Here is a 25,573-nt window from a genome sequence, read left to right on the forward strand (position 1 = left end):
TGGACCGAAGGTGAACACCTCATTGCCATTATGCACCCATACGTGTATATTATAGATAATGTTCAGTCATACAATGTTTTTCATGTTATCTGGTATCTGTAACTGAGCCTCTGTGTGTGTGTACCACAGATCTCTGCTGCCACCTTTTGTCCTCACCCAGACAAACCATACAAACATTTCTTTCTTTTGATTTTCTCAAGAAGAAGAAAGCAGACGGCGAGGAGACGATTTCAAGCGAAGAACGAGTGAAAATAAATTTTTATTAATGGTGATTTAGCTCCAAGACACCGGTGAAGCAGAAGAAGGATTATCTGCTGGTTTCAATGAGGAGAGAAAGGGCAGATTCCAAGAGCTTCTGATGAGAAGCTGTGGAGGATCCTGCGGTGAAATCCCAAAACCTTCAACCTATGATAACGGTTGATCAGCTTTTATCAAATTTATAGGTCAGGACAGATAAAGAGTTTAAAGATCTCATACTTCTATATGATCAAAGAACTGTCAGAATGGTGATTGATTGTTAAAATAAAAACTTGTACTGCTCTCAAACTCCTAACTGATCCATAAACAACCTTCAATATCTACTGATCAGCCATAAAATTATGCCTAATATTGTCTAGGGCTTGGGCTTCATTATAGAAGACTGAACATGTGCAGGGACATCTGGCACCAGGACGTTAGCTGCAGGACCTTTAAGTTTCACTTAAGGTTTTAACTTACTGCCCAATATATCCCACCCTCTAGTGACCGAAAGAAAACAGACGTCATCCTTTGGAAATATTCACTCGGGACACAAGTTCATCACCATGTATTCACTTTTATTGCTTTGCAACGATCGGTCATGACAGAGAAGTCATCATTCAAGCTAACAACAGGATGCCATGTGCTTCACTGATGTCGTCCGTGCATCAGAAACGAATGCAATTTGTTACCAAGTGGCGTTGGTGCGATGACAAGGTCTTAAGTGAGGCCGACGACGTGTAAAATAGAGTCTTTATAATCAAGACGAACATTCGGAGGTTCACTTCACTGTGATGACTCGACTGGTAACTCACATTTAAATGTCAATATTGATTCACCATGTGTGCAGGACATAACCACATTGCTTTACTAATAAATTAATTCCATTTTTTTTGATGTTGACAGCACGATAATTTGACACACACCGCTCATTTTTTTTTTAAAAAAAAAAGGAAAAGTACCTCAATATTGATTACAGAGATGTTATGTTGTCATCAAATACTAGAGCTGTGACAGCAGAACACACACACACACACACGCACGCACAGGGAGTATTTAGAGTTACATTTGTAAATGGAAGAGAAGTCTGCGGGTCAGGCTACGCGGATTAACACTACGACAGACACGAGCCTCCGAAAAGGAGCCGCGCAACCGGCTGCTCGGTCCGCGTTTGGCGTTCGCGCGCGCCTGCACACCTGTTCCCCCGACATTTAAATTAAATCAGTACGAGACGTGCACATAAAGAGCTTCGACAAGGCACGTAAGCTATTGTCCGTATTGTCACTGTAGCTACACACAGACGGGAGCGAATGAAACAGACACAGACATCGTTTCACAAATTATTCCTTGCCAGGAGTCCGTACGTCGCAGCGTACGGGACACTTATTGCTAAAACAGGACCGCACGTAGCAAAATAAGAACAAACTCCTTGAATATAATAGTTCTTTTACATATACAGTAGAAATATTTTGCATAAAATGATTTGCTGAACAAATTATCTTTATACCACACACACGCACACACAATGTTATTAACAATAATACAGACAGTATAAAATAGGTGCGTCTAACTGGGGTCACAAATATTCTCTGTTTTCTTTTGCACCTCACTATATTTTATGATTTATTAAAATATGCCAGCGATGAAAGGAATACAGCGGACAGGTAATTATCGCTGCCTTGAGACAAAAAAATAACCAAAAAAACAAAACACACAAAAAAATCAAGTGACCACAGTCAGAAATCACTCAAGATTCCTGAGTTGTTTGAACGACAACAATTTGAACGACAGCTCTATCAACACTGTGGGAAGAGAGGAAACCGTTTTTATTAACAAGCTATAATCCGTTTTAGGTAAGAAACTATACTGGCAAAGTGCTTTCTGTACAGTACAGACTTCATATGGCCTCTGAAGAAGGTTTTTTCTTAACTATATTAAAAATGAAAAGAGCCCAGAAGACAGTTTAAGAACACATACGCTATGAACAGTGAAAAACAAACTCAGAGCAGCAATTTAAATACTGAGTGTTCCCCTGGAGACAAGAGAGATAAACAAATCCAGTAGTAATGGTAGTGTGGTGCAGTAGTATCTATACGAATGTTTTGGTTTGTCTTCGACTGTGCTGGATTAAATAGAATCACCTGACAGTACCTGAATGGCTTTAATCAAATGAAGCTGGTGTAGTTTCTTCTTTTAGTGGAAGGTCTTAATTTGACCTTAAATACATGGAAACCCATGGCGTTTAAACCAAGAACGGTACCGACCATTTAAAAACTGAAATTAAAATACACAACGGGTTAAAAAAAGAAAAAAAAGTTCATTTCGTGTCATCCAACATCCCCATCAGCGAGGCCCCTTCCTTTGGCATCAGTGGTTTATATATCGGGCGGGAAAGAAATTACTAGACTTAAGAGATTTGCTAAACAGTAGGTGTTGGTGGGCAGTAAGAGCAGAATTCCTTCATTGTGTGGAGGTGGATGCTCCACGGCGCGTCTCGGCGACCGTGTGTGTATGTGGGACTTCAGGACTGGCGTCCTTCAGGGGGAGCTCGCCCACTGCCCTGAAAATTTTGTAGCTGTGCAGACAGGCCGTGCCGCTCCATTCCGTGTCCCCTTTTTCGCAGCTAAGGTGGTGCCCGTCGAGTGTTGTGAGGGAGGAGGGTTATCGGGAGGGGAGGAGGCTCCTCCTCTCCATCACAGGAAGGTCTCGGCGGCCGGGTCTTCCCCAGGCGTGTCCGGGCTGACGTCTACCCTAACGCAGGCCACCTTCTCCTGGCTGTTCGGAGATGGAGGAAATGGAGACAAGATTAGCACCGGTGCAGACTTTGACGGAGGTGTTAAGGGTGGAGGGGGACTTCAAATGTGTGATCTTTGGCTGGTGGTTGCGCTCAGTTACTGATGAGAATAAGATTATACCACCTACAGTGCACCTGAGTGAGGATGGGCTTATATGATGACTGTTAAAATATGCACAAAATTTGTGAACGTACAGAACTGTGCAAAGGTTTTAAGCAATTAAATTAATGCAATGAACATTTTTTTTCTTTCTGTCTAGCAATTAACACTAGAGCACGGTACAGTAAACAACAGGTGTTTCATCACTAATGTGGCCACGCTTTGTCTTTCACATGCATAGTTTTACTCGGTAGGTAGGTTGTTGAAGAACTTTTTGAGAACTTGCCACAGTTCCTCTGAGAATTTAGGATTTCTAAGATGCTCCTGTCTCTTCATGTAATCCCAGACTGATCAGGTCTCTGTGGCGGAGACACAATTTTATCTCAGACTCTTTTTTTTGTCTATTGATTCCCTGTAACACTACATTTATCAATGCAGAGCCAATACAAATTACAACTATCTTGCAGTGTTTTCCACCACGATCTTAAATGGGACCTGTGGATTGACAGGATGAGCACCGAGACAGAGAGAGAATTTACTCTTTAAACATCTGCTTTTCTTTTTATGTCCACAATAAAGTGCTTCAGATGTTCTACGTTGTTTTTATTCAGAGTTTTATGACCTTCTACATTTCTGCTGTTTGACAATGCTACTAAAGTACAGATAACAAACTGTTACGGTCTGTGTTTCCAAGTATGGACTGCATCTAGAGAGACAGAGATAAATAAGGCAAACGGGTCTTCAACAGGGGGTCAGCGACCCCTAGTTGGTCAGTGGAGGTACTGCAGGGAGGTCGTAAAATCTTTAGACTTTTTTTTTTAAATTTTCCCCCACATGTTTAAATTTCTTTAAATACACTTTAACATGAAACCAACATATTTTAGTGAAGGGATAAGTGGAGGCAGATTCAGTGATACAGCAGCTGTCTCAACAGCGCCACACTACACCTGTCAATCTAATCCCCCTGTCCACAGTAAGCCCCGCCCCTATCGCTGCTGAGCCAATCACAAGGCCACATGTTACACGTTGACTGTCAGGTTCCACAATTGGCCGAGAGCCTATTCAGTCCCCAGGTGTTTGTGTCAGGTATGTTTATGTTATGACAAAGTTTAAAATAAAAAAATTGAACATTTTAACCTGTGTATTATTTCAATAGCGTAATATTGAATGAAAAATGATGATAATGTATATTTATAAATAGCATTTCCTATCCTAAACATCTTAAGAGGCTAAAGCGTTTGCACAGAACTGTACATTATAAAATCAATGTAGTATGTTTGATTCCATTTTGCAATAAATATATTCTCTATATGTCAGCAAGCTGCAGAATGATTTAAAGACTTCAACACATTCAACACTGTATCAATTTCGGTTTGTTTTAAATATTGATTTAAATTTGCATGAGCCTCCTTCTGAGCTACGATAGGAAAATAATCTTGCAGAATCATAAAACATGTAGTAGGCGAGATAGAGAAAATGACATTAACAAATTGAAGTAATGCAGGCGGGTGCAGAGGCTCTCGGAGACTCCAGGAGATGGCATAGCTACCTTCCACTACTCTTCACAGGTTGGACACAAGACTCTGCACTCGAGTTCACTGCTTTCCACACTGCGGTTTTGGCCATTTCATCAGAGATATTTACAACCAAGGGGTCAGATTCAGAACTACATGCCAAAATGCAAAAAAAAAACACACACAAATGTAAAGAGAAAACAGGCATGTAGACATCAAATCAGAGGGAGAGGTTCAGTGCTGGACAGTTCAAAACAAGCAGACACAAGCATGCACATGAAATACAGATTAAAACAAATCAACAGCACAACATGGCTGACCAGACTGGCCACAAACAACGACCCATGTTAACACGTATTAGGAAGTGCTGGCAATTTTAAGGCAAAAGTTCAGAAGTGACAGTGCACACCATTAGTTAGTTAGGCAAGGATACACCTGTTTCAATAAATACTTCGTCAAAGATCGGCCAAATAAACATGAAAACACAAAGCAGCGTCTTTAAGCCACCGTTTGTGTTTTTCTTTACGTGTCTAAGGACTGCCAGTTTCAGCCATGCACTAACTGTCTGCGCATCTGTGAGCAGAGTTAATATGCAGCCATGTGAGTCGGATGTTTTGCATCGGACACACAGCCCTGCTACCTCTTCTTCCATTGGGGGGTTGTGGGTCACTAGTCCTATTCTGTATGATCTGTTCAAGATGGACATAATAACACACAGCTGACTATCAGTGTCAAATTGACAATTTAAGGTTGTACATGACAACATGGTACACTATAGTTTTATTTATTTATTTATTTATTTTACTGAGAACTACAGCTGCATTTTAACCTCAGTTTTCTCGAGGTGGAGGTAAAACCTCTTGGCGTTTATTTAAAGAATTTTAGGACATTATAAGAAAGTATTTAGCTGCCAGATCACAGGATAATAAGATAATATCACAGTAGATGAGGATTTGAATAGAAAACATTGGATACATTGAGATACATACTCGCTGAGTGTTTTCACTAAAATTCTGCTTTCATGCCAGATCAAAGTGCCGTGTGGTGCGCTCTACTCACCGCCCTGAGAGCGCTTTCACAGGGATGCTGAGCCGGTTTGAGTCTTCAAAGTCGACCTTTAGTGCAATCTCCTCTTCCTCATGCAGCCTGGACGCTGCCTCCTGGATGGAAATAGCATTGAAAGCAGCACACATCATAAACCAATTACTACACATCCTCCAACACTGGTATAGTTTTATTCATATATATATATATAGTTTTATAGAAGCATATGAGTCCTTAGAGACATTTTGGAAAGGGCTTCGTGGGTAAAACTTATGAACTTATGTACAAGTGACCTTCAACAAATGTAAAAGACGTAAAACGTAATGTAACGTAAAACCCAAAGCTGCCAGTAGGTTCTCACAACATGCAGACTGGTCCTCACTTTATTTTTTTTTTGTGTGTGTGTGTGTGTGTGAGATCCTGACATCTTGCCTCTTCTAGCTGCCTCTCACAGTAATTAAACGACAGCAAGTTGAGAGAATCAATGTGTCGCAAATGAGGAGCTGCTACTGAGGAGTGATCTTGTTTGGACAACAACTACAAACCTCATCTGTCTGTTTCTATCTGACTAATAACATTTACCACCACGAGAAAAGACAAACTAACATTAAAAAGCAAATAAATCACAGAATATGCATTACCAGTTTTTCACGCGCTTTCTTTTTCTTGTCATCCTCTTTCTTCTTTTTGCTTTCCGGCATCAAGTCATCCAGCCAGCTCAGCTCTCTCTTGGTAAAGAAAAGGTCTAGAAGCTTCCGCACAAAGACCAGAGCAAGAACCTGGAGATGCAGACAAAAAAAAAATTTAATGACAGATTTCATAACACTAAGTATAAATGAAATCAAGCGAATAACAATCAGACGAGGCTTAAAAATTCTTAAATGTTGTTTTGTGTATGAATGAGGTTCTATTTGTTTGCAGGCATTTAAAGGCAGGGTACTTTTTGTTTATACACTGCCCCCGTGAACACACACATCGGTGGAGCAATTATTCAGTTATAGACTATGGCAGAGTCACAGGTAAAATACTTAACCTTTCTATCACGAACAAAATGAACAAACATTACTTCAGCATAGTTACTATCAATAATACTTTTAATCTTTCATGTTGTAACTGTGAAGTCCTTACCATCATGGGAAACACCACAGCAGCTGCCGAGGCCTTGATTACCCACAGCAGAACCAAACAGGTGAGCTGAACCAGGGTGAAGATGTGGACCTTCCACAGCGGCACGTACCGCAGGTAGATCAGATCCGGCTGGTGCTTGGCCGGCATGCCAAACAGTTTGATCCTGTCAAAGAACTACAGAGAGTACAAGAGCAAAGAGGCCAAGTGAAAGAGTTTTAATAAAAAAGCACTGGGAAGTAGGAGTGAAGGCTCAGGGAGAAATTTTCCAGACGTTGTTGAGAAGAGGAAGCACATTTAACAAAAGCCGAATTACGATCAAAGGTTTAGAGCTGTGGTGGGCAAACATGTTTTCACTAACAGCTCACGACTGCGGTTAAGTTTTCAGTGAAAGAGCTTATTATCTTCAAAGACGGACAGAGCAGAGTCTTACTTGAATGCCCTTGAGGGAGGAGACACCCATGTAGAGGAAGACTCCATACAGGACGGGCATAGGGATGAACTGTCGAAAACAGAAGTGAAGCAGCACATAACAGTATGAATTATTCACTTTACAGCATGAAAGGAACATGTCAAAACTGAAACATGCCTGACAGTTGACATCGCGCTTATGATGAATAGATTTAATGTTATTCCAGTGATCGTCCCAGTCTCACCTTGAGCGCTGATGTCATGAAAACAGAACAACCCATGAGGACGAAGATCATGAACCCAGTGACCCGCTGCTCTCGAATGCCCAGAAACTTCGGCTGTTCTCCTGGCGCGGAGCACCCCGACTCCACCTTCAGGCTGTTGACGTGGGAGATGGAGAGGACGGTCGCTGCCACGAACCAAGGCAAACCCATGATGGAGCACACACCCAGCATCACCGCCACTATCAGCAGGTCCAGGTGATAGCCACAGCCTTTCTGTAGGAGACACGGGGACACAAATAAAAACAAAACAAAAGTTCAGAATGCATCATATTTTTAAACATTGATTGTGGGTCTCATGTGAAGGTGGGTCCAACTAATTTAAAATAGTAGCAGGGAGGAATACAAGCAACTAAAAGGAAATCGGAAGCATTTCTGCAAGATGAAGAACACGTCGGCTTCAGACATAATTAAAGATGACAGAAACGGTGAGAGAGAGAGGAGTGATAAAAGATGAGAGAGCTACAGAGAATTAGAGAGGAGCAGAAAGACCAAAGTTGGTTTGTTAACAAATAGACAGACAGAAAGATATGAAGATGGAGGTGGTAAATATTAGCAGACAGCTGAGAGAAACAAACAAAGACAGACTGGTGACAGGAACCAGGCTAATCCTTGGAATATTCTGCGTTATAAATCAAAATCTATCTAGAGAGGCAGTTAACATTTCACATGGCCATTACAACTAGTCTGAATCAGTTTAATGTGAAATGTTTCAAAGCACTTTACATTTACAATCTTTTGAAACTGTGAAACGTTGGATATTATATAAGAGATGGGCACTGTTTGCAAAATTTACTAACAGCACTCAGGGTACTTACTACCGAACACAAACAGAAATTATGCATAGCTCTGAGAAAAAAACAAAAAAACACCACGAGTTCATCTCCGGAGGTAGGACTGACCTTCAGCTTGTGCTCTTTGCGGTTGATGATGACTGCAGTGATCTGCTGGTCCATAAAGATGAGGATGGTGCAGAGAAGGGCGGGAAGTGCCGCCACCAGCAGCGTCCACCAGGGATTCCCTCCTAACGGGTCCATCAGCCAGCCTCTGTTCTTTGATGTCGGCTGCAAAATGCATAAAAACATTCCTGAGAATACTCCTCTTAAGCCGGGCTCAGACTACAAGACTTTTACAGCCAGGATGCATCACACACTTAAGGAGCAACTTCACAGATTTGATTACAGTTACACATTGAGAAGCATTTAATGGGAGCTGTAATAAACCTACAAGCTGGTTTGCTTGTTGTGACAAACATAACAGAGGAAGAACTCACGGTCACTTAATAATACTCTGTAGTGTGAAAAAAAGCAAAGCAAAAGGCTAAACAAGTATGTTTGGACGGTTGGGTGACACCATGATGTGACATTTATTCAAAGGTAACTGGAGGTGAGATTTTAACTGTAACATTTGTGTTTGCAGCAGCATGCTGGCTAACGTTAGCCCTGAGGACTAGCATGTTTGTTGTTGTTCAACAGTTGCACCGTGTCTATGGAGACAAACTTCCTTCAGTGGTTATTGTGGTGGAAGAGGTGTAATCGTCCCACCTATGAAACACGCTTAACCCTGAGGCATCTGACCTTAGCAGACAAAAACGTCCATGTTCAAAAACTGCTATAAAAACTCAACTGTTTCATATTTTTTTCTGTTTTTTTCAGCATAAATCTTAAACCACTTCAGCACTTTACAAAACTACCAAAAATTCAATCACTTTGAGGAATTTTAACCCTTTAAATGCCAGTTTGATTACTTGATGTCACTGTTGTTTTTAACAAAAAAAAAAAACTAATATTGCAATCAAGTCAATATTTTAAATAATCTTTAGATAATATCTTATTTTAGATAACAGTCATACCCAAGACTGATCTGAAAAAATGCTCCAGTCCTCCAAGATCTAGTGTATCAAACTGTCATTTAAAGGGTAAAAATCGGGTTAAAACCGGCCCAAAACTCCAAACTCCTGTCATCCGTGTCCAGTATTACATGGTATGTCAGTGTACTGGATGTCCCCCTGCCATTTGAACATTCATGCATCAAGGCAGACAAACTTTAATATGTGCTCACCTCAAAGCGGTCAGGAACATTCAGTTTAGGAGAGGGGATTCCCATGAGATAGTCCACCAGCACCATGACCATGATGGTTATAAACACAGCAAAGTCGCTGATGGTGGAACGCACCTAAACACACGCAAGCAAAATCACTTTGTTTTACATTTATTAAGATGCTTGACTACACATTCTTGTTGTAGGTCAGGCCCCACTAAAGAAAGAAGCGATTACTGTCAACAGCAAAATGCAACATTTACACAATAGCAACACCCGCCCACGCCAAGTGATAACAGACTAGCTGGTTGTGTGTGGGAGGAAGCTAGAAGATCTTTTCTTTCTGCACATGAGACTGCTCCTGCATATTAGTGACTAATGCAATGTAAACATTTACATAGTGTGAGAGGCTTTTAGCTAGAGCTGCCCACAGTGCTCACATTATTCTTATCCAATTCGTTTCAGATGCATCAATATTTTGCATTCAAGATAGAACAATAAAGATGCTTCCCTCTTAGTTATCAGCCACCTTTGTGCTTTTAATAATGGTAGAACAGAAACTATTCGAGCCCAGCATCTCACCTTGGTGGGGAAGTATCTTTCGGTCTTAAATTGCTTGAGGAATGCGGACAAAAAGAAGGTAGTGAAGAAGAGGATAATGGACCAAAAAAGGACATCTGGGATATAGGGCCCGTGGTGACCACACGCAGGACCCACAAACTCCCCGTGGAGCAATTTGCACGTCTGGAGAAAAAGAAGTATAGAATTATTATTTAAGGATCTACATAAGTAGTAGTAGTAGTAGTAGTATAAGAATTTCTAGTATACTCTCTCTTTTTGAGTGAATCTGCATGAATAATTGATCACAGGCATAGATCCACACGTCCTATTAAGATGACTGTGGTTGTAATGCCCGTTTATTGCACTAGAGGTCACTGTGAGCTCATCTCACCGAAACGTTGAGGCTGCTCCATGAAATAGAGTCTGGGCTGTATCCCGTCCGGTTCCACTTCTCCATGATCTTGTCCGTGACATTGGCAGGTGGAGAACATTGACACCTACAGAGAAAATAATCACCATTAACTAAAAGCAATTTACAACAATTTACTTTGATTCTGCAGAGAATATTTTAGGGATAATTTAAAGTGAAAATAAAAATGCGGGCTGCAGAAAATCGGATTGTAGTTGGTTTTTAAATCTGTTCTTTGGAAAGGAGAACATTTTCACGTCAGCTCTAGGCACAGCATTTACTGGGAACGGGTCAAGCCACTACAACTACAGTTTTCAGCAACAAGAGCAGCGTGTTCTGGGCCATGACAATTAACACTCTGAGTAACAGCTGATGGACTAAGGGTGGGCGAAATAATATCCTACATAATTAATGAGGAATACATTAACTAATTATATTACATGAATTATCAGACATCTGTTATTTTATTTATTAGTCCGGAGAGATTACAGAAAAGTACTGGCTGCCAGTTTCAGTTCATTGAGAAAAACGTTTAAGTGTTTATTTAAAGCCAGATGACTTCATAGTCATGCTATCATATTATCATTCTTACATATATCCCACTGAGAAATAATGGTAATATATGATGTCTTAATATGAAGAATATTTGTTCAGATGGAGGGATTTATCAAAAATAAAATAAAAAAACTAAAATGTTATATAAAATTTAAATCCACAAAGATATAGATAAACAAGAAGTTTCAAGTTTTTCTGGATATGGTCATATTTGATTCTTTGTTGTTGATCTAGCAAGCAAACCAGTTAGCTGACACAGTTGTTGCTGTGCAAGAGAACAGTATGTAATTTGAAATAAAAGTAAAAAAAGTAAAAATAAAAGTAAAATAAAAGTAACTTTAATCAGGGTACTCACGAATACATGGTCAGGTTGTCCAGGCTGTTGTGCATGTTCACAGGGTAGTGTTCTCCCAGGTGAAAGAGCTTCTCTAGAGCCTCGTAGATGAAGATGATGCAGATGAGCGCCGCGAAGGCCTCTTCTGTGAAGCGGGTGATGTAGCAAACCAGCGAGCTCGCATCCGTGGCCACCAGGACGATACACAGGAAGGCCGTCCACAGGCCGATGCTGGTCCGCAGCGACAGGTAGGAAAGGTCAAAGTCACTGGGAACACAAAGAGAATGGAGGGAGGTAAACACATGCACATTAGAGCCCATTTGACTTTATGAATGCGCATAATGTTGCGTGCAACTGTTTTACAACAAGGAATCTTGACTGAACTCACACGCAGAACTTGAAGAGGATCTTCTCGAACACTAAAACAGGCCCCGTGCTGCCAAGAATAGTGAGGGGCTGGCCTGCGAAGAGGGAGTATGCCACTCCTGTCAGTGAAGCCCCAAATAGTGACTCTATGGCACTCTGCAGGAACAGACGAGAGGGCTGGAGTGAGGGAATGTGAAGGGGCCGACGGGGGAAGTCAAACCCCACGAAGGAGGAACGAGAGGGAAAGGCTGAAGGAGTGAAGACACAGAGGAGGAAGAGAGACCCCCAAGCAGCACACGGAGAGTTTTGATTAAACAGACATTCTGGGCTGCGTCTGCGACTAGATAAACTTGTCAAATGTTTTCCACCCTGCTGACTCGTCCACAGCCACGTCTCTGCATAGCCCTTGCGTGCTCGGTTTACTTAGACACATTACACACACCAGCACACAGGCGGCGTCTACGCCAACAATCCATAGCCTAGTAAGGACTGGATAAAAGGGAGAGAGCAGTAAAAAGAGAGATACATTTTGATACATGATTGATTAATGGTTAATAATTTGGTAAGAAGAATAGTTCATCTATTGTACATCTATCTATTCATCTCTCCCTACTTCTCCTGGGTTTATTTATCTACATGTTGCTAGATGTGGAAGGATGGATGCGTTTGTGTGTGTGTGGGTGTGTATGTATCTGGTCCCATCTGCCATCTGAGTCTTACTCCATTGTGTTATTATTGTTTTGTTGAAGATGTACACTTAGAAACTGTGAGTGGCAAGGATTTTTTATTTAGCTATGCTGTCAGAACTACTATACAGGGTCATGTTGAGGAAAAACCAATAGATGGTTACATTGTGTTATTTTACATAAACCAATCTATTCTAGCCAATCATAATACCATCTCAACATCCATTCAACTGCACATAAGTCTCACCCCACTGCCAAATAGTGCTCTACAATATGACAAAGTTTTATTCCTGTTTTATTCCCTTTAAGCGGAGAGCTATTTGACTTACTATGTTGCCTTTGGTCGCCTCCCCGAGCAGACCTCCGAATGTGATGACGGGGGACATGCAGGCGCAGTACAGGAAGAGGACGGAGGCAAGACACTGCAGACTGAGAGAGTCCCTGATGTCGCTCCAGTAGAAGGGTGCCTTCCTCTTGATATCCAGAATCAATCCTCCAAAAATCCTGGAAGGAACATTTTTTTAATCACATGTGAACATAACTAACTAAATTCATATAAAGCTATTATTCTTCTGTGATACATCAGAAGGTAGCAAAGGTTTGCCCAGATTAAATGTGGGTAAACTGAAATGATTTATTTATTTTCTGATTCACTATGTGATTATTATATTTGATTATTATTAAAGCAAAGCGCTTCTGCTGGCGTCTTAACACAGTCACCCTGTGAACAGTCACTCTTCCAATGTCTTAATTTAATGTGATGTTTTTTCTTTTCCTTTTATCTCATTTTGCCAAGTATAAATTATTATAAAAGGGGCCATTTCCTATACAACATTACTTCCCTTTCACTGAGCCCTTTTTCTCTCCACTTCGGCATCATTTTAAGGGCGTCTATTTTTGAAAGCCATTTCTCACTTTTCTTTTCACCGACACCTGTCCAATAGCTCTGCCGCGAGGCTCTCTTTCATTTTCTCTTCCCCGCACACCTCTGGAATAACCTCTATTGCCCGCCTCCACAGCCCCTGCTGTCTCCTTTATAGAGCCCTCGGTTCTGATGGCTTTCTTTACATTAGCTTGCTGAGCTCCCTTACACCCGCTCATAGCCCGAGCCTTTTATAGTAGCGGGAAAAGGGGAAAGAATCTGTAAATAATACAGCGCCTCCCAACAGATGTGTATGCGTGCTGAGCGTGTGTGTGTGTGTGTGTGTGTGTGTCTGCCCGAGGCTTCAAATAAACACGCTCTCTTTGCCGTGTGGCTGGGGCTCAAGAGATTCGGCATCAGTTAGCCAGAAATGTCAGGAGACTGACAGAATACAGCAGAAATATGTGCTCAAAAATATACATTTTGCACACATTTTCATTCCAATATTGACTGAATACTTTTTTTTTATAGAGCAAGAACACGTGACATCTGCTGTTTAAAGAACAATTATTTTAGAGCATTTTCAGTCGAACATAACCGCAAATAATTTTTATATATATATATCTCGCAAATATCCTGTGAGGTTTGTATTTTACATGCTTCTAAGGTGACTGCTGCTATTATAATGCACCTAGACATCAACAAATTCCTTGTAGGTGTAACATAAGGTAAATTCTGTGTCTTTGTCCCCTCACTACTTAAATTATATTTCAGCTACGACACTCTTGTTAATTTAGGTGATGTTAATTACACTTGACTAAGTAAAGTCTGGTAAATGTTTAAAGTCAATACTCACCTCCCAGTCCTCTGCAGCTCGGGTCCTGCATTGTGGTCCTCCTCTTTTTCCAGCTCTCCAGCCGGGGATGCAGTGCCATTGGGCTGGGATGGTCTCTTTCTCTTCATCTATAGGTCAAAAACATATCCACATAAATACAGATATAAATATAATGTAGTTCTATGTTGCTCACTTCCTTTGCTTGTCATGATGCTTTAAGTCAATAGGGGGCACTTTCACTGTTATTATAATGGTGTGAAGTATGGTATCGTAGACAAAAACACACTACAGACATGTCACAGACGTTGTGTACAAGCTTTTACACACTTCAAGGTAAGTGTGTACTATATTTAGAGAATAGTTAATGACTGGGCTGTTCGCTGCTTAATTTCTTTATTGGTTGTGCAATGATACTTCGTCAACATGTGGGCTAATGCATTATTCTCTTGATAGTCTTGATTGAAACATTGACTGACCTGAGATGGGACATTCTTTGGGGGCTCGATTCGGATTGTGGGGTCCCACTCGCCCGGAGGTAGGACAGTCACCTGATCCAGGAACTCGTCTATTCCAGAGAGCAGGTCAGTTCGATCTTTGGCCTTGTATGCCACGTCATGGAAAATCTAGATAATGACAATAAGACATAAGATAAGCTAATCATTTACTTTACTGCACGGTAATAATATATTGACATGTTTATAGCAACGTCAAATTAACTTTGTGCTGAAGGACAGGTCAACGCATATGCGACTAAAATCCAAACTCTCACCTCATCTGTCATTAGTGTGGCCATAGATCTGCCTATTTCATGGTACTGAGGCCCTTTACCATGAGGACCCAAAAGCAGGAAAAGAAACCTATGGACAAGTCACACATTTATTAAATTCACTGATATAAATACTGACAAATATGAGTATATACTGTTGTATTTCAGTAGACTGGTTTTGTAAACTCCAAGTGCTGGTCAGTGGAACAGAATGTGTACCAACGTGAGGTTGAGTGTATTTAATTTTCCACAATCACACTCAAGCTGTTTTACACGCGAGTATAAAAGAAAATCAAAACTGTCTCAATTCTTTTGAAGCCAATGCTTTGTTTTCGGCCACATCACAGCTTCACACACTACTCATGTGGCTACAGCAGACAGGTTAGCCACATCACATTATAGACTGCAGGCGTGGGAAACAAGGCAGCGGACAAACAATCACAGTCTGAAGCCCGCCGGAGTCCTACGGTCACATTAATCCTAAGTGATTAAGGATTTTGCAAATTACTTTCTCAGCTTGTTTTAAACTGCTGCCACAGGCTAATAACTTCGTCAGTGTGTGGGTGGCTTAATTAATAACCAATTATTGGAATAAAAGTCAACATCATGGCATTATAGAGTTATCATTGTACCTTGTGGGCACAGGCACCTCAGTGAGGCCTGTGATAAGGACCGCAGGCGACAGTCGCACGAACGCAATTATGGGCTTCTCCAGGAAGTCCACTTCTCCCACCAGCACATTGGAAGCTTCAGCACCGGGGGGAATCTTTTTCATGAAATTCATGTCCACCTGAAACCAACAAAATTACATTAACTACATATACAGATTAATGCTAATAGTTAGGAAACAAAGGGATAGGCAAAGAATTTGTGATGATTCAGAGTAAGAGACAAGGCTGCCGGAAGCACAACACAATACACAAATGTAAAAAGATGAAGGGGTGGCAGCGAATCATTAGGGTGTTATGATAATGTATGAAACACAGGCACAGTTGTTTAAGAAACACATAGTACTGAGCAAAGAGCGCCAGGTTTTGTGATCGATTTTCTTATCAAAAAAGATCTCTTTCACCTGCGACAAAAATTTAAACCTGGCAAGAATATTTTTATCCTTGTTTGGAAAAGAAGTTGCCTTCAAGCCTCTTCTGTATCCTATGACTCATACAAACACTGCACCTTATTTTCTGGCAGTCGTAATGGATGGTCTTGTAATGATAACTACTTTGGCGGCCCGCCATTTTATTTAATGGACGAGGAACTACGAAATGTTGGAATGGACCGAAGCCATGCAAAGGAGGCAGATTTTGAAAACTAAACAGTTATATAAAGCAGTTAGGTGTGATTTGCACTTGGATGGTCACTTATTAGTCCATTACAGGTGGTGGAAAGATGCCTCTGACTGAGCCCAGAAGTAAATGGGCTGATGGGTATGTGATGGTGGCTCTCATGGAAGCTGTACTTAATACAGGCCACTGAAGAAATGATGGACTTGATCATGGGCCGTTCCGCCGTTATCGACTGTTTCTGTGCTCAGTACTTTGGTTAGGTTACCTTGCTGAAGTCGACATTGCTGCCTTCTCTACTGACCCCTACTTTAGATGGCCTCCTCTCCACTGCTTTGTTGCCATCCAGATTGTTGGGGAGGGAGTTGGGAGACACCATTGGTCCTGGGAGAGACAGGAGGAGACGAGGAGGGAAAGAAACAAAGCAGTGATGGACACTGTGTGAGTACTTGAGGGGTGGGGGACGACCAGGAGACACCATGAAATGCTTTTTGTAATGTATGCAAATATTACAAGTTTGTCTCTTCTCTCTTTCTATTTAGATGAACACTTAAAAGAAACAAAGTTCCAGATGATTTTATTGTAGGCTTTGTAGCATGGGCTCAACAAATGGGAGGCAATTTTAAGTTAAGGTCGTTAATTTTTGTATTTTTAATAGAAAAAATAACCTCATCGCCAGCGGTTTCAAGTTTGAGTTCAATAAAATAAAAAGAAAACTGCCAGTGCTTCTGGCTAACAGGTTATTAGAGTTAAAACAATTCCTCTCAAATGATCAATGTTAAATCATAATAATAATAATAAAAACTAAACAGTCAAGCTGAAATAGTAGGATTTGCTGTGTAACGTTTTGCATTATCGGCTGCAAGTAAAATGATCTCTTTCACTTGCTGGATGATTTGACAGAGAGCAGCAACACCATGATGCCTCTCCACAGGGAAGATGGTACATTTCACAGAGCACTCTACCTGATTGCTCCCCGTCTGTTGAGCTCAATTCTCTGGCACTTAAGTCAATCCTGCCTAGCTTGAATTTGCGTCCGCTTTGAGCAAATCGTGAGTGGATGTGACTGACATTTCTGACATCTTTCTCTGAGTTTAGAACCGTCAGGTGGCGAAAACACAATATTTCTGCGTCTTACACGTTGCACATTTAAAAATTGCTTATTTGACTTGAGCCATACCAGATACAGGAAACGCTAGCACTTCGGGTGACATGAGAGAGCGATGAAATGAAGGACAAATGCATCAGAGGATAGTATACCATCCTCTGAAATTCTCAAGTAACACTTCTTTTACCAGGTTTTCTTTCTTTTCTCATTTTTCACTCTCTTTTAGCCATCAAGAAATAAACAACCAAACACGAATGAAACGCGCTTAAGCGGCAAGACACATTTTCAATTACAATTTAAAATCTACAAACAAAAGGTGCCATTTATACCGACATGTGATTTGGCCACTGATCCATACCCTTGAACTGTACCCTGAAGTTACCCCAGTGGATGCTGGGTAGCTATGACTGCTGAACAGGAGCGTGATTGCTCACATACCCGACAAAGCCTCTAGAAATATGGGAGGGATTAGCTTAGGTTGCGTCCACCAACACACTTCATTCAGGAAGGCTAAGCCCTGGAATGCTCTCCCATACCAGCCTGCAGAGTGCGTCACAGCCCTTCCTCATTCATATGCAAAAGAGTTCTATAAAAGAATTTAATTATACATATTTCTGACTCTTTCATAGGACGTGCTTGTCTAATAAAAGGTGAAAAGACGATTACACTGATTTATAGTATATTCTATAGATGCTATACGGATGTATGTACTGAGTTAGTCAAGGCCTGATAATCTATAGTGCTTTGTATGATTTATAAAGAGATTTAAAGATTACAAGCAAGCACATTTGTTATGAGATTAGTGTAACATGGCATACAGATGCATTAATCACTGGTCGTCCTTTTGAAGCTAAATGACAAAGAGAAATGCTTAAGACTTGAGAAAACCTCAAGCAGAACTAATAATAACACGTTGCAAGTGTAGCAGTGATTAACTACAGGCCTTGTGTAAAGGTATTTCAAATGACTTTATACTTGGTTGCTGTACGGCATGTATATATTATAAATATATTTACTATAAATAGCATGTGGTCTGTACCATGCCATTTCAGCGCCCCGTATCACTGCATCCATCACTGGCTGCATCTGCAACCTTTGAGCCAATAACCGGCATCCAGCCAAATTCTTCTAACCGGCGCATAAAGAGCTTTCTGCTGTCTGATACCACGCCGCCGTTCAACGGAAAGTTAATCTGTATTTTAAATCAACAGTGCGCCGCACTGCTAGCAACGATAAACACCAGAGCACATTATGAACTGTAATTATTTAAGGTTTTAAAGGTCTGGAGAACCCCCGCACCGATGTCAAGATGCTTGCCTCTTTATGCTGTGTATTTTCCAAGGAGAGGGTACAATTACAGAGGCTCAGGCACTATAATAAGACCGCCCCAACCTTTCAGACTCAGCTCCCAGCAAATGAACGCCGCTTCTGATGACCCATACTTTGAAATGGAGCCATTCCCAGAGCGAGACAAACACAGACGTACGTACACAAACGCACACAGAGTCTAAAAATAAACTGCCTTGTTTGATGGTTTGACTAGAACAAAAAGTCACTGCAGGTGTCAATGTGTTAGCTCTTACAGTACCAACACACCAGCTCTGGACTCGGGCTTATTTTTGGACATGATGCTGCCGCACATTGCTGCCGCACTCTCAATCGGGTAAAAGAATTTATTCTTAGGAATTGATGAGGAGGAAGAGAGAGATGCCAAGTGATGCAATGGGAAAAGTTGCTTGACATTCGTATATGCGCGAGTTTAAAAATGGAGCCGTCATCCGGGGGTGGGACGTCACAGCTGAAAGGATTAGAGATGATGTTTGCTCATTTTCTCGATCTTACGCCATACCAAAGTCAACAAGTAATGATGTACCAAGGTTTTTGACAAGGTTTGCAACCTTTCAAAAAACAAAAAAAAAGGAAGAAACCTTTTCCTGATCAGTGCTGTGAGTTAGTGAACAGCATAAAACTGTCACACAGTTCTAATTAATATATCCACGATAAAAACAGGCGTGTAAAACTAGGGAACTAGATATCAGATGTACCACAACATATACAACATAAAACTGTAATGAGAAGGCAGTGATACTGCATAACTTATCATTTCTTCATGAATGTATTTAAACTACCTGGACTCATTGTACGGATATGAATAAACGCTTCTCTAATCATAAGTTCATGCTGTGCAGCTGCATATTGATCTGGGATGGATGAATGACTGATCAAAAAGGTAAATAAACCTGATCAGGACATTGATCATCCCCTCTAACTGGTTTAAAATAAAATAGCTTCACAGAAATGTGACATATTGCAAGCGCAATGTGAAAATAAAAGACCACAGGACGTGTGATTCAGTATGAGATAAAAACAAGGCAGAACATATCGGGAAGGTGCCACGCAGCCACGATGAATGAGGTGTGGGGGGGTGTGGCCAAGCAAGGCATAGATCTTGTTTAAGAAAACGTGTATAGAGGGTTAAGGGGAAGCAAGAGAGTAAGACAGTAGAACAGAAAGGGTCAGCTCATTAGACAGAAACAAGAGAAATGAGGCAGAGAAGACAGGAGTGTTAAAAACTGTGTGGATAAAACACGGTGTCTAAGCGAGTGAGCCTTGCTGTGGATTACTGATGAAATGGCTGCGAAGTTGAAAGTTAACAGGAAGCAGAGCTTTCATGCTAGTGCTAGTGTTCTCTGTTCAAGCTGTGACTCACACTGGCAGGCTACACAGATATTTGCCTTCTAAGGGCAGCAGCTCAAGGTTCTGTGACGCCGAGGACGCTCGCCGGCTGAGCTGCGGCGACACTGCCTCTTCTCCTGCGGAGTTGGCCGGGTCGTCGTCCTCGGGGGGAGACACCACCACCTCGGGGATGCCTTGGGGGCCGGGGCCCGCGCCATGGGTTTGGGGCGGGCTCGACCGTCGAAAAGAGGAAGGGGTATTTTGAGGAGTACTGAGGGGAGAGGGGCCTGTTGACAGCCCCGTGTTGGAAGAGGAAGAGGGCAGGAGGTGGTTGAGCAGGACGGAGACTCTGGACTCTCGTCTCTGTGACAGGTTGGAGACAGAGGAGGCTGCCCCTGGCTTGTGGAGAGAGAGACGCGAAGAGGACAGGCCCTCTCCTAACAGAGGAGACAATGGCAAAAAAAAGGAGAAGAGGAGGAAGAAATAGAAGGAGGGTAAGGACAAGGAGGAAAGGAAGAGAAATAAGGGATGGAGCAGAAAGGAAAAACATATGAAGTAAAAGTACATCACAGAGATGGTACCTGAGGGAGTCACTGCGAGAAAAGTGTGTGCAGCGAGGGCGTGGCAGAGGTGAAGTTAGAGAGGTTTGTGCTTGCGTAAACGTGAGCAAAAGCAGAAGACACTAAGAATGATTCAGTGAGGCGTGTAGGGGGGTCTGCAAGGACCAAACAATGCGTTATAATCAACTCCAAACAAACAAAAGTCACACACCGATACTGACTAGAGGCGAAACTCTGAGTTGAGAGAGGCCTGCATGCAGGAGAGGATGAGTTAGCACGACGTCAGTGCACTGTAAGCAAACATGTGCTCTGCCACAAACAGGCCGCTCATAAATCCTACACATACATCTTTCATACAGCAACCGTTACCACCAACGTGGTCAATGTGACACGTAAAAACACTTTCTCCTTTCACGTTTGCGTTTCAGTGTTTTACGATACAAGCCCAACAAGAGCCACACGCACATAAGCGGAGAGTGTGACATTTCATTCATTATTAAAACCTCAGGATGCCCACCCAAGATCTTAAAAAGCACAACATACGTTGACACAACTGTGGCCATGCCTAGTCAAAAAAACAAAACACAATCAGTGCTCACTCCAACTGCGGGTGTATCATTATTTCCTGAATGTTACCCTGAAGAGTGAAATAATCATTAATTAAAACCCTGAAGCCAGGCCAGCCATACAGGTTAGTAAATACACGTACTGGCACTCAAATTTCTCTTTCGCTAAGAAGATCATTTTCTAATTTTACTCACTTAAACCATCTTCCTTCTGTGCTGGCATTGAGGGATTTCAACAATGGAGATTTCTATTTTTCTTTCTTTCTTTCTTTTTAAGTTTCCCAGTTGTGGAAAATGTTGAGGAAAAAGAAATGTGAGTGCGCGGTAGGATCTCACCATTTCTTTCAAGCAACAGTGGTTCAGAATGTTTCTTGCCTATGTCAGCAATGGAGCGCACCAGAGGGATGCGATTGCTGAGCTTTCTCTCATTCTGATGGTGGTGTTTCTTCAGCATCGCCTCCCGCACCTTGGCACGCAAGTCCTCCTTCAGCTGACCTGATGCCACCATGCTGTCTATCAGCATATCTGGAGCACGAACACGACATACAAATTACTTCCATGTCAACTGCTTAATAAATGCAATAAAATGTAGAAATACATTTGCTTCGTTTCTTAAAAAAAGGATTTCGGTGAAATCCTTTTGTATAATTTACCAGCAATCTCCTCGATACTGTTGGCCCTCATATCCAGCATGACTGTGCCGTTTAGTATGCAGCTACGCAGCTCAAACAAGCTGTGTAGTGACAACGTGGCCACGTAGGGTTTACTCCACCTCTCCCCACCATCTTCCACATCCTCTTCAAATTTCAGCCATCTGTAGACACACAAACACACGCAGACAAACGCTTTACCGGAATCCACAAAATACTATATATTATAAAAATAAAAAAATGATGCAGTAAAGTTCAAGAGTGCATTGTTCTTAGTACATTTTCCTTGGTCGAATCTCCTTTTCCTGAGTGGATACAGTAACTGAAGCACTGCAAACTGAATGACTCATAACCAGAATTTGTGCCTTTTGGCGAGGGAACGATTTCTGAAATGCCAGACTTGTTAAGTCACAATTACAATTTTAAACTCCCATGTTCTTAGGAAAATAACATTGTTAAGCTCTTCATATTTCTTTAGCTTTCCAGTGGAGATTAGCTTGTGAAAAAAGTCCAACTACACTGATTTAAACAACACTCTCCCTCAGAAAAAGCAATTATCTTGAGGGGTGGGGGGAACAAAAATCATATTAACTTATGCCTTGTTCATATTATGAGCAAAATACACTTATAACTAATGAATTTGCTTATGCACTAAAAAAAAAGGTAGCGACTATAATATATAAGATTAGTAGCACAATTAGGAGCACAATGTCTACTCAGAAGTTCCAGGCTACTAATCCCCCACACAGATGCATATTTGTACAAAGATCAGAGATGGGTGATGTGGCGTGACGGTGACGTTTCTGTTCACTCCTTCGGTTTCCTCCTCTGACCTGGCTGTCTCTTTCCACTCAGTGGCACTGCCATCTCTGAAGGAGAGCTCGTCCAGCTCGGTGAAGAGGTCGTGGGGGACGTGCTCGAGGTCGTCATCCTCTGTACCCAAGATGAACTGGACCCTCTGGGACGGCGTGTCTAAACGCAGAGCGGACAAAGGCAAACGTCACATGGTTTTAATTTGTGGGCTGCTATACAGTAATTGCCAATAACTTTGCATAATTCCACTGAGTTAAAGGTGATGTTATAGCAGCAGGAAACACAGTGTTGTGCCAGTAAACACAGGGAGGAGGACTGCAAGCTAGTAAATATAGGATAAATACTGCATACAGTACAATATACGTGTATAATATGCATGTGTTAAAAACTCCACAGAGGAAAATATTACAGCAGTGGTTAGTTTGCCCTGTTGTGGCATTCTTCTTTCTAAATTGAGCTACAGAGAATAACGTGGGAACATACCACAGAGATAGTTTATATCTGAGCATAAATAACAGTGGGCGTCGAATGACGAAACTGAACTCTTTGTGATGCGTCTCTGTGTATGTGGCTAGATGCCTACTTAAGCTAAGGACATCATATCTTGAGGGCGACACGCTGTGAGACCATCATTGCTTTTCAGGCTGCTGCACGAGGAAGAATCCATTTGCATGTTTGATGCCGGGCAGATCTTCTGAGTGCAAGACAGAATAATGAAAACTCAAATGCTTTCAGCGATTTTTCGTTTCGAGTCTGACTGAAATAGCGTGCAGATATTGGGACATCTGGAGCCAGAAAGTAAACCGAGTTAGATACGGTGTATATATATAACACCACGGGGATGCAGAAACAGGATGAATGAAAGCAAAAGATGGAGAAATAATTTCCGTTAACACATAGGAAACATTGTGTGGAGATCTCCTCTGTATGCAATAATATATAGTCATCGGTAGTTTGTTGATGCCTTTTTCTGGAAGCACAGCTTAATCCTTCAAACTGTTTAAAGTATTGTTTGGATTTTTTCAGTTGCGGTGATGGAGCAACCTCTCGCACAAAGAGCACGCACGCATCGCTTAAAATGTCATAGCCTTCAGTCTGTCACAGGCTGGTTCACAGTGGCCTTTTATGCCTTTTAGAGCTGAATGTTTTATTCAAACACGTTTGAAGTCTGACTCAATGCAGTGGGCTTCAGCAAAAGGGTGCTCTAATCTTGAAATCTGTGCATTGTTAAAGGGTGGTTTGGTTTCAAATTACGACTTAATGCCGCCCGTATCTGGGAGTCTGTTTATATTGGGATCACAAGCAGTCGGTAGCAATTGTAAAAGTAAACAACCACCAAGAAGCATTGCTCACTTGTTTCGGTAATAAATATCTAATATGGATGCAATAAGTCTACCATCAGACTGGCTTAATAAATGTGAATGGTCCCTTTAGGGCCCATCTAGCCGGATGTAGTCGGTAACTGAACTGAACTGAACGCCAGCAGTCAGCTGGACACCTTGGAGACGCATGAAGGACGCAGGTATGGACAGGTATGACTCAGAGACCCACTTGTCATGTCGCTGTACAGTATAGCGCATTCAAATTCTACCATTTATCAGAACAAGTAGTATCAAGTGGCACAATACAATGCAATGCAATGTGCCACAATTTACAAGTGCCAAAATTACCACTGCATGACTCAACAGCTGACAGCAATGATGCAAAATGAAGATGATTAGTAACACGCTACTGAGTGAACAACTGAGTGAGCTATAAAGGGACACAGCACAAGTCTGTTCAACATTGTTTCTTGTCTGAGGGGAGTTTTATGAGTGTATGAAAGGGTTAAAATGTACAAACTAACTGCAAGATACATTACTGAGGGACATGTTGAGAAACTGGAGGCATTCCAGCATGTAGGCTTGGTGCTGTAAGTTGGAAACTGTGGCCTACCATAAGTGGGGGATTCCCTGCCATCTTCCTTCCCCTCTTCAGAGTCTCTCTCTTTCTTCTTCCTGTGATGTCTGTGTCCTCTGTGGCGATGCCTGCGTTTGCTCTCCCGTCCTAGAGGAACGTGAACGCCTACATATACTGCTCTGTGGCCTGGGAAGAGACAGATGCAAATTCTATTCAAACATCTTTCCACCTGCACATTCTTTTATTCAAAGTAGGAAAAAAGAAAAAAAGTGAAAGGAAAACAGAATTAGAAAATAAAGATCAAATGCTGTGAAAGCTCCATTGTAAGATTTTAAGACAAATTAAAACATAAAATAAGTAGAACAGCTACCGGAACAGACGTCATTAAAGGCAAAGAAATTCTTTCCATTTTTTTTTTTTTTTGAGTGCTTTTACCTACTTGAAGGAAACCAGAGAACAACATTTAACTTATTAACCCCACTACTTTTCCACTCAATGTTATTATCTACTTCCCCTCATTATAGTGACTGCCACAAACACATAGTGTTCTCAAATGGAAATGCCCCATTTTCACCCAGCCTTCTCTGCCAATACTCATTTCTCGCAGATGAGTCATCTCTCTTTGATTTGAGAACGAACCCAGGAGGAATTAGACTAAGATGCGGCACTCAGAGGAAGGCATCAGTGACATACATGCGAGTGTAACAGATGGAGAGAAGCAGTGACAGAAAGGGAAGAGGAGAGAGACAAGACACACGATATGAAACTGGACAGAAAAAAGAAAAAAAAAAACAGACAGCTTGGCTGGACAGAAAGCAGAGGGCTTCGGCGGTGTCAAGAAATTGAGATATTACTGAAAAGAGGATATGACATCGTGCACCAACAAGAAAGAAAGAACAATTTTCTCTTAAATCTTAGGCTTAGTCACTCAGAAAGAGCACGAGGAAATTATTTCAGCCTGGATGACTTCAAACATACTTTCCAAGTCTTCCTTTTCGTAGTCTGTGTGAGTGGTGAAGCTGGTCTTTCCATGGTCGACTAATGCCTCCTCATCTAGACCCTTGGAACGGTGGAAAAAGAGAAGAGAGGAGCAGAGAA

The 25,573-nt window shown here is 41.6% G+C and overlaps 1 protein-coding gene across 10 annotated transcripts in view; it reads right to left on the reverse strand.

Moving 5' to 3' along the window:
- Positions 1-794: 794 nt before the first annotated feature.
- LOC125019391 (sodium bicarbonate cotransporter 3-like) overlaps positions 795-25,573 on the reverse strand; it is a 35,579-nt gene continuing 10,800 nt past the window's right edge. For 2 of the 10 annotated variants that reach the window (XM_047604132.1, XM_047604133.1), the window contains exons 2-26: positions 25,454-25,535; positions 24,512-24,661; positions 22,597-22,735; positions 21,767-21,927; positions 21,450-21,638; positions 20,047-20,424; positions 16,472-16,587; positions 15,553-15,710; positions 14,924-15,011; positions 14,631-14,777; positions 14,176-14,282; positions 12,787-12,961; positions 11,794-11,927; positions 11,427-11,672; positions 10,499-10,604; positions 10,129-10,290; positions 9,568-9,681; positions 8,409-8,570; positions 7,471-7,722; positions 7,248-7,316; positions 6,818-6,991; positions 6,331-6,468; positions 5,705-5,805; positions 4,681-4,797; positions 795-3,012 (exon numbers count right to left, since the gene is read on the reverse strand). In XM_047604132.1, coding sequence (XP_047460088.1) covers positions 2,931-3,012; positions 4,681-4,797; positions 5,705-5,805; positions 6,331-6,468; positions 6,818-6,991; positions 7,248-7,316; positions 7,471-7,722; positions 8,409-8,570; positions 9,568-9,681; positions 10,129-10,290; positions 10,499-10,604; positions 11,427-11,672; positions 11,794-11,927; positions 12,787-12,961; positions 14,176-14,282; positions 14,631-14,777; positions 14,924-15,011; positions 15,553-15,710; positions 16,472-16,587; positions 20,047-20,424; positions 21,450-21,638; positions 21,767-21,927; positions 22,597-22,735; positions 24,512-24,661; positions 25,454-25,535 — 3,747 coding nt within the window. In that variant the 3' untranslated portion in view covers positions 795-2,930. Of the gene's footprint in view, positions 3,013-4,680; positions 4,798-5,285; positions 5,335-5,704; positions 5,806-6,330; positions 6,469-6,817; positions 6,992-7,247; positions 7,317-7,470; positions 7,723-8,408; positions 8,571-9,567; positions 9,682-10,128; positions 10,291-10,498; positions 10,605-11,426; positions 11,673-11,793; positions 11,928-12,786; positions 12,962-14,175; positions 14,283-14,630; positions 14,778-14,923; positions 15,012-15,552; positions 15,711-16,471; positions 16,588-20,046; positions 20,425-21,449; positions 21,639-21,766; positions 21,928-22,596; positions 22,736-24,511; positions 24,662-25,453; positions 25,536-25,573 lie in introns of those variants that run through there. The other 8 variants (XM_047604135.1, XM_047604134.1, XM_047604142.1 and 5 more) reach the window with 8 other exon arrangements.

This window comes from Mugil cephalus, chromosome 14 (assembly GCF_022458985.1).
Source record: "Mugil cephalus isolate CIBA_MC_2020 chromosome 14, CIBA_Mcephalus_1.1, whole genome shotgun sequence".
Classification (NCBI taxonomy): domain Eukaryota; kingdom Metazoa; phylum Chordata; class Actinopteri; order Mugiliformes; family Mugilidae; genus Mugil; species Mugil cephalus.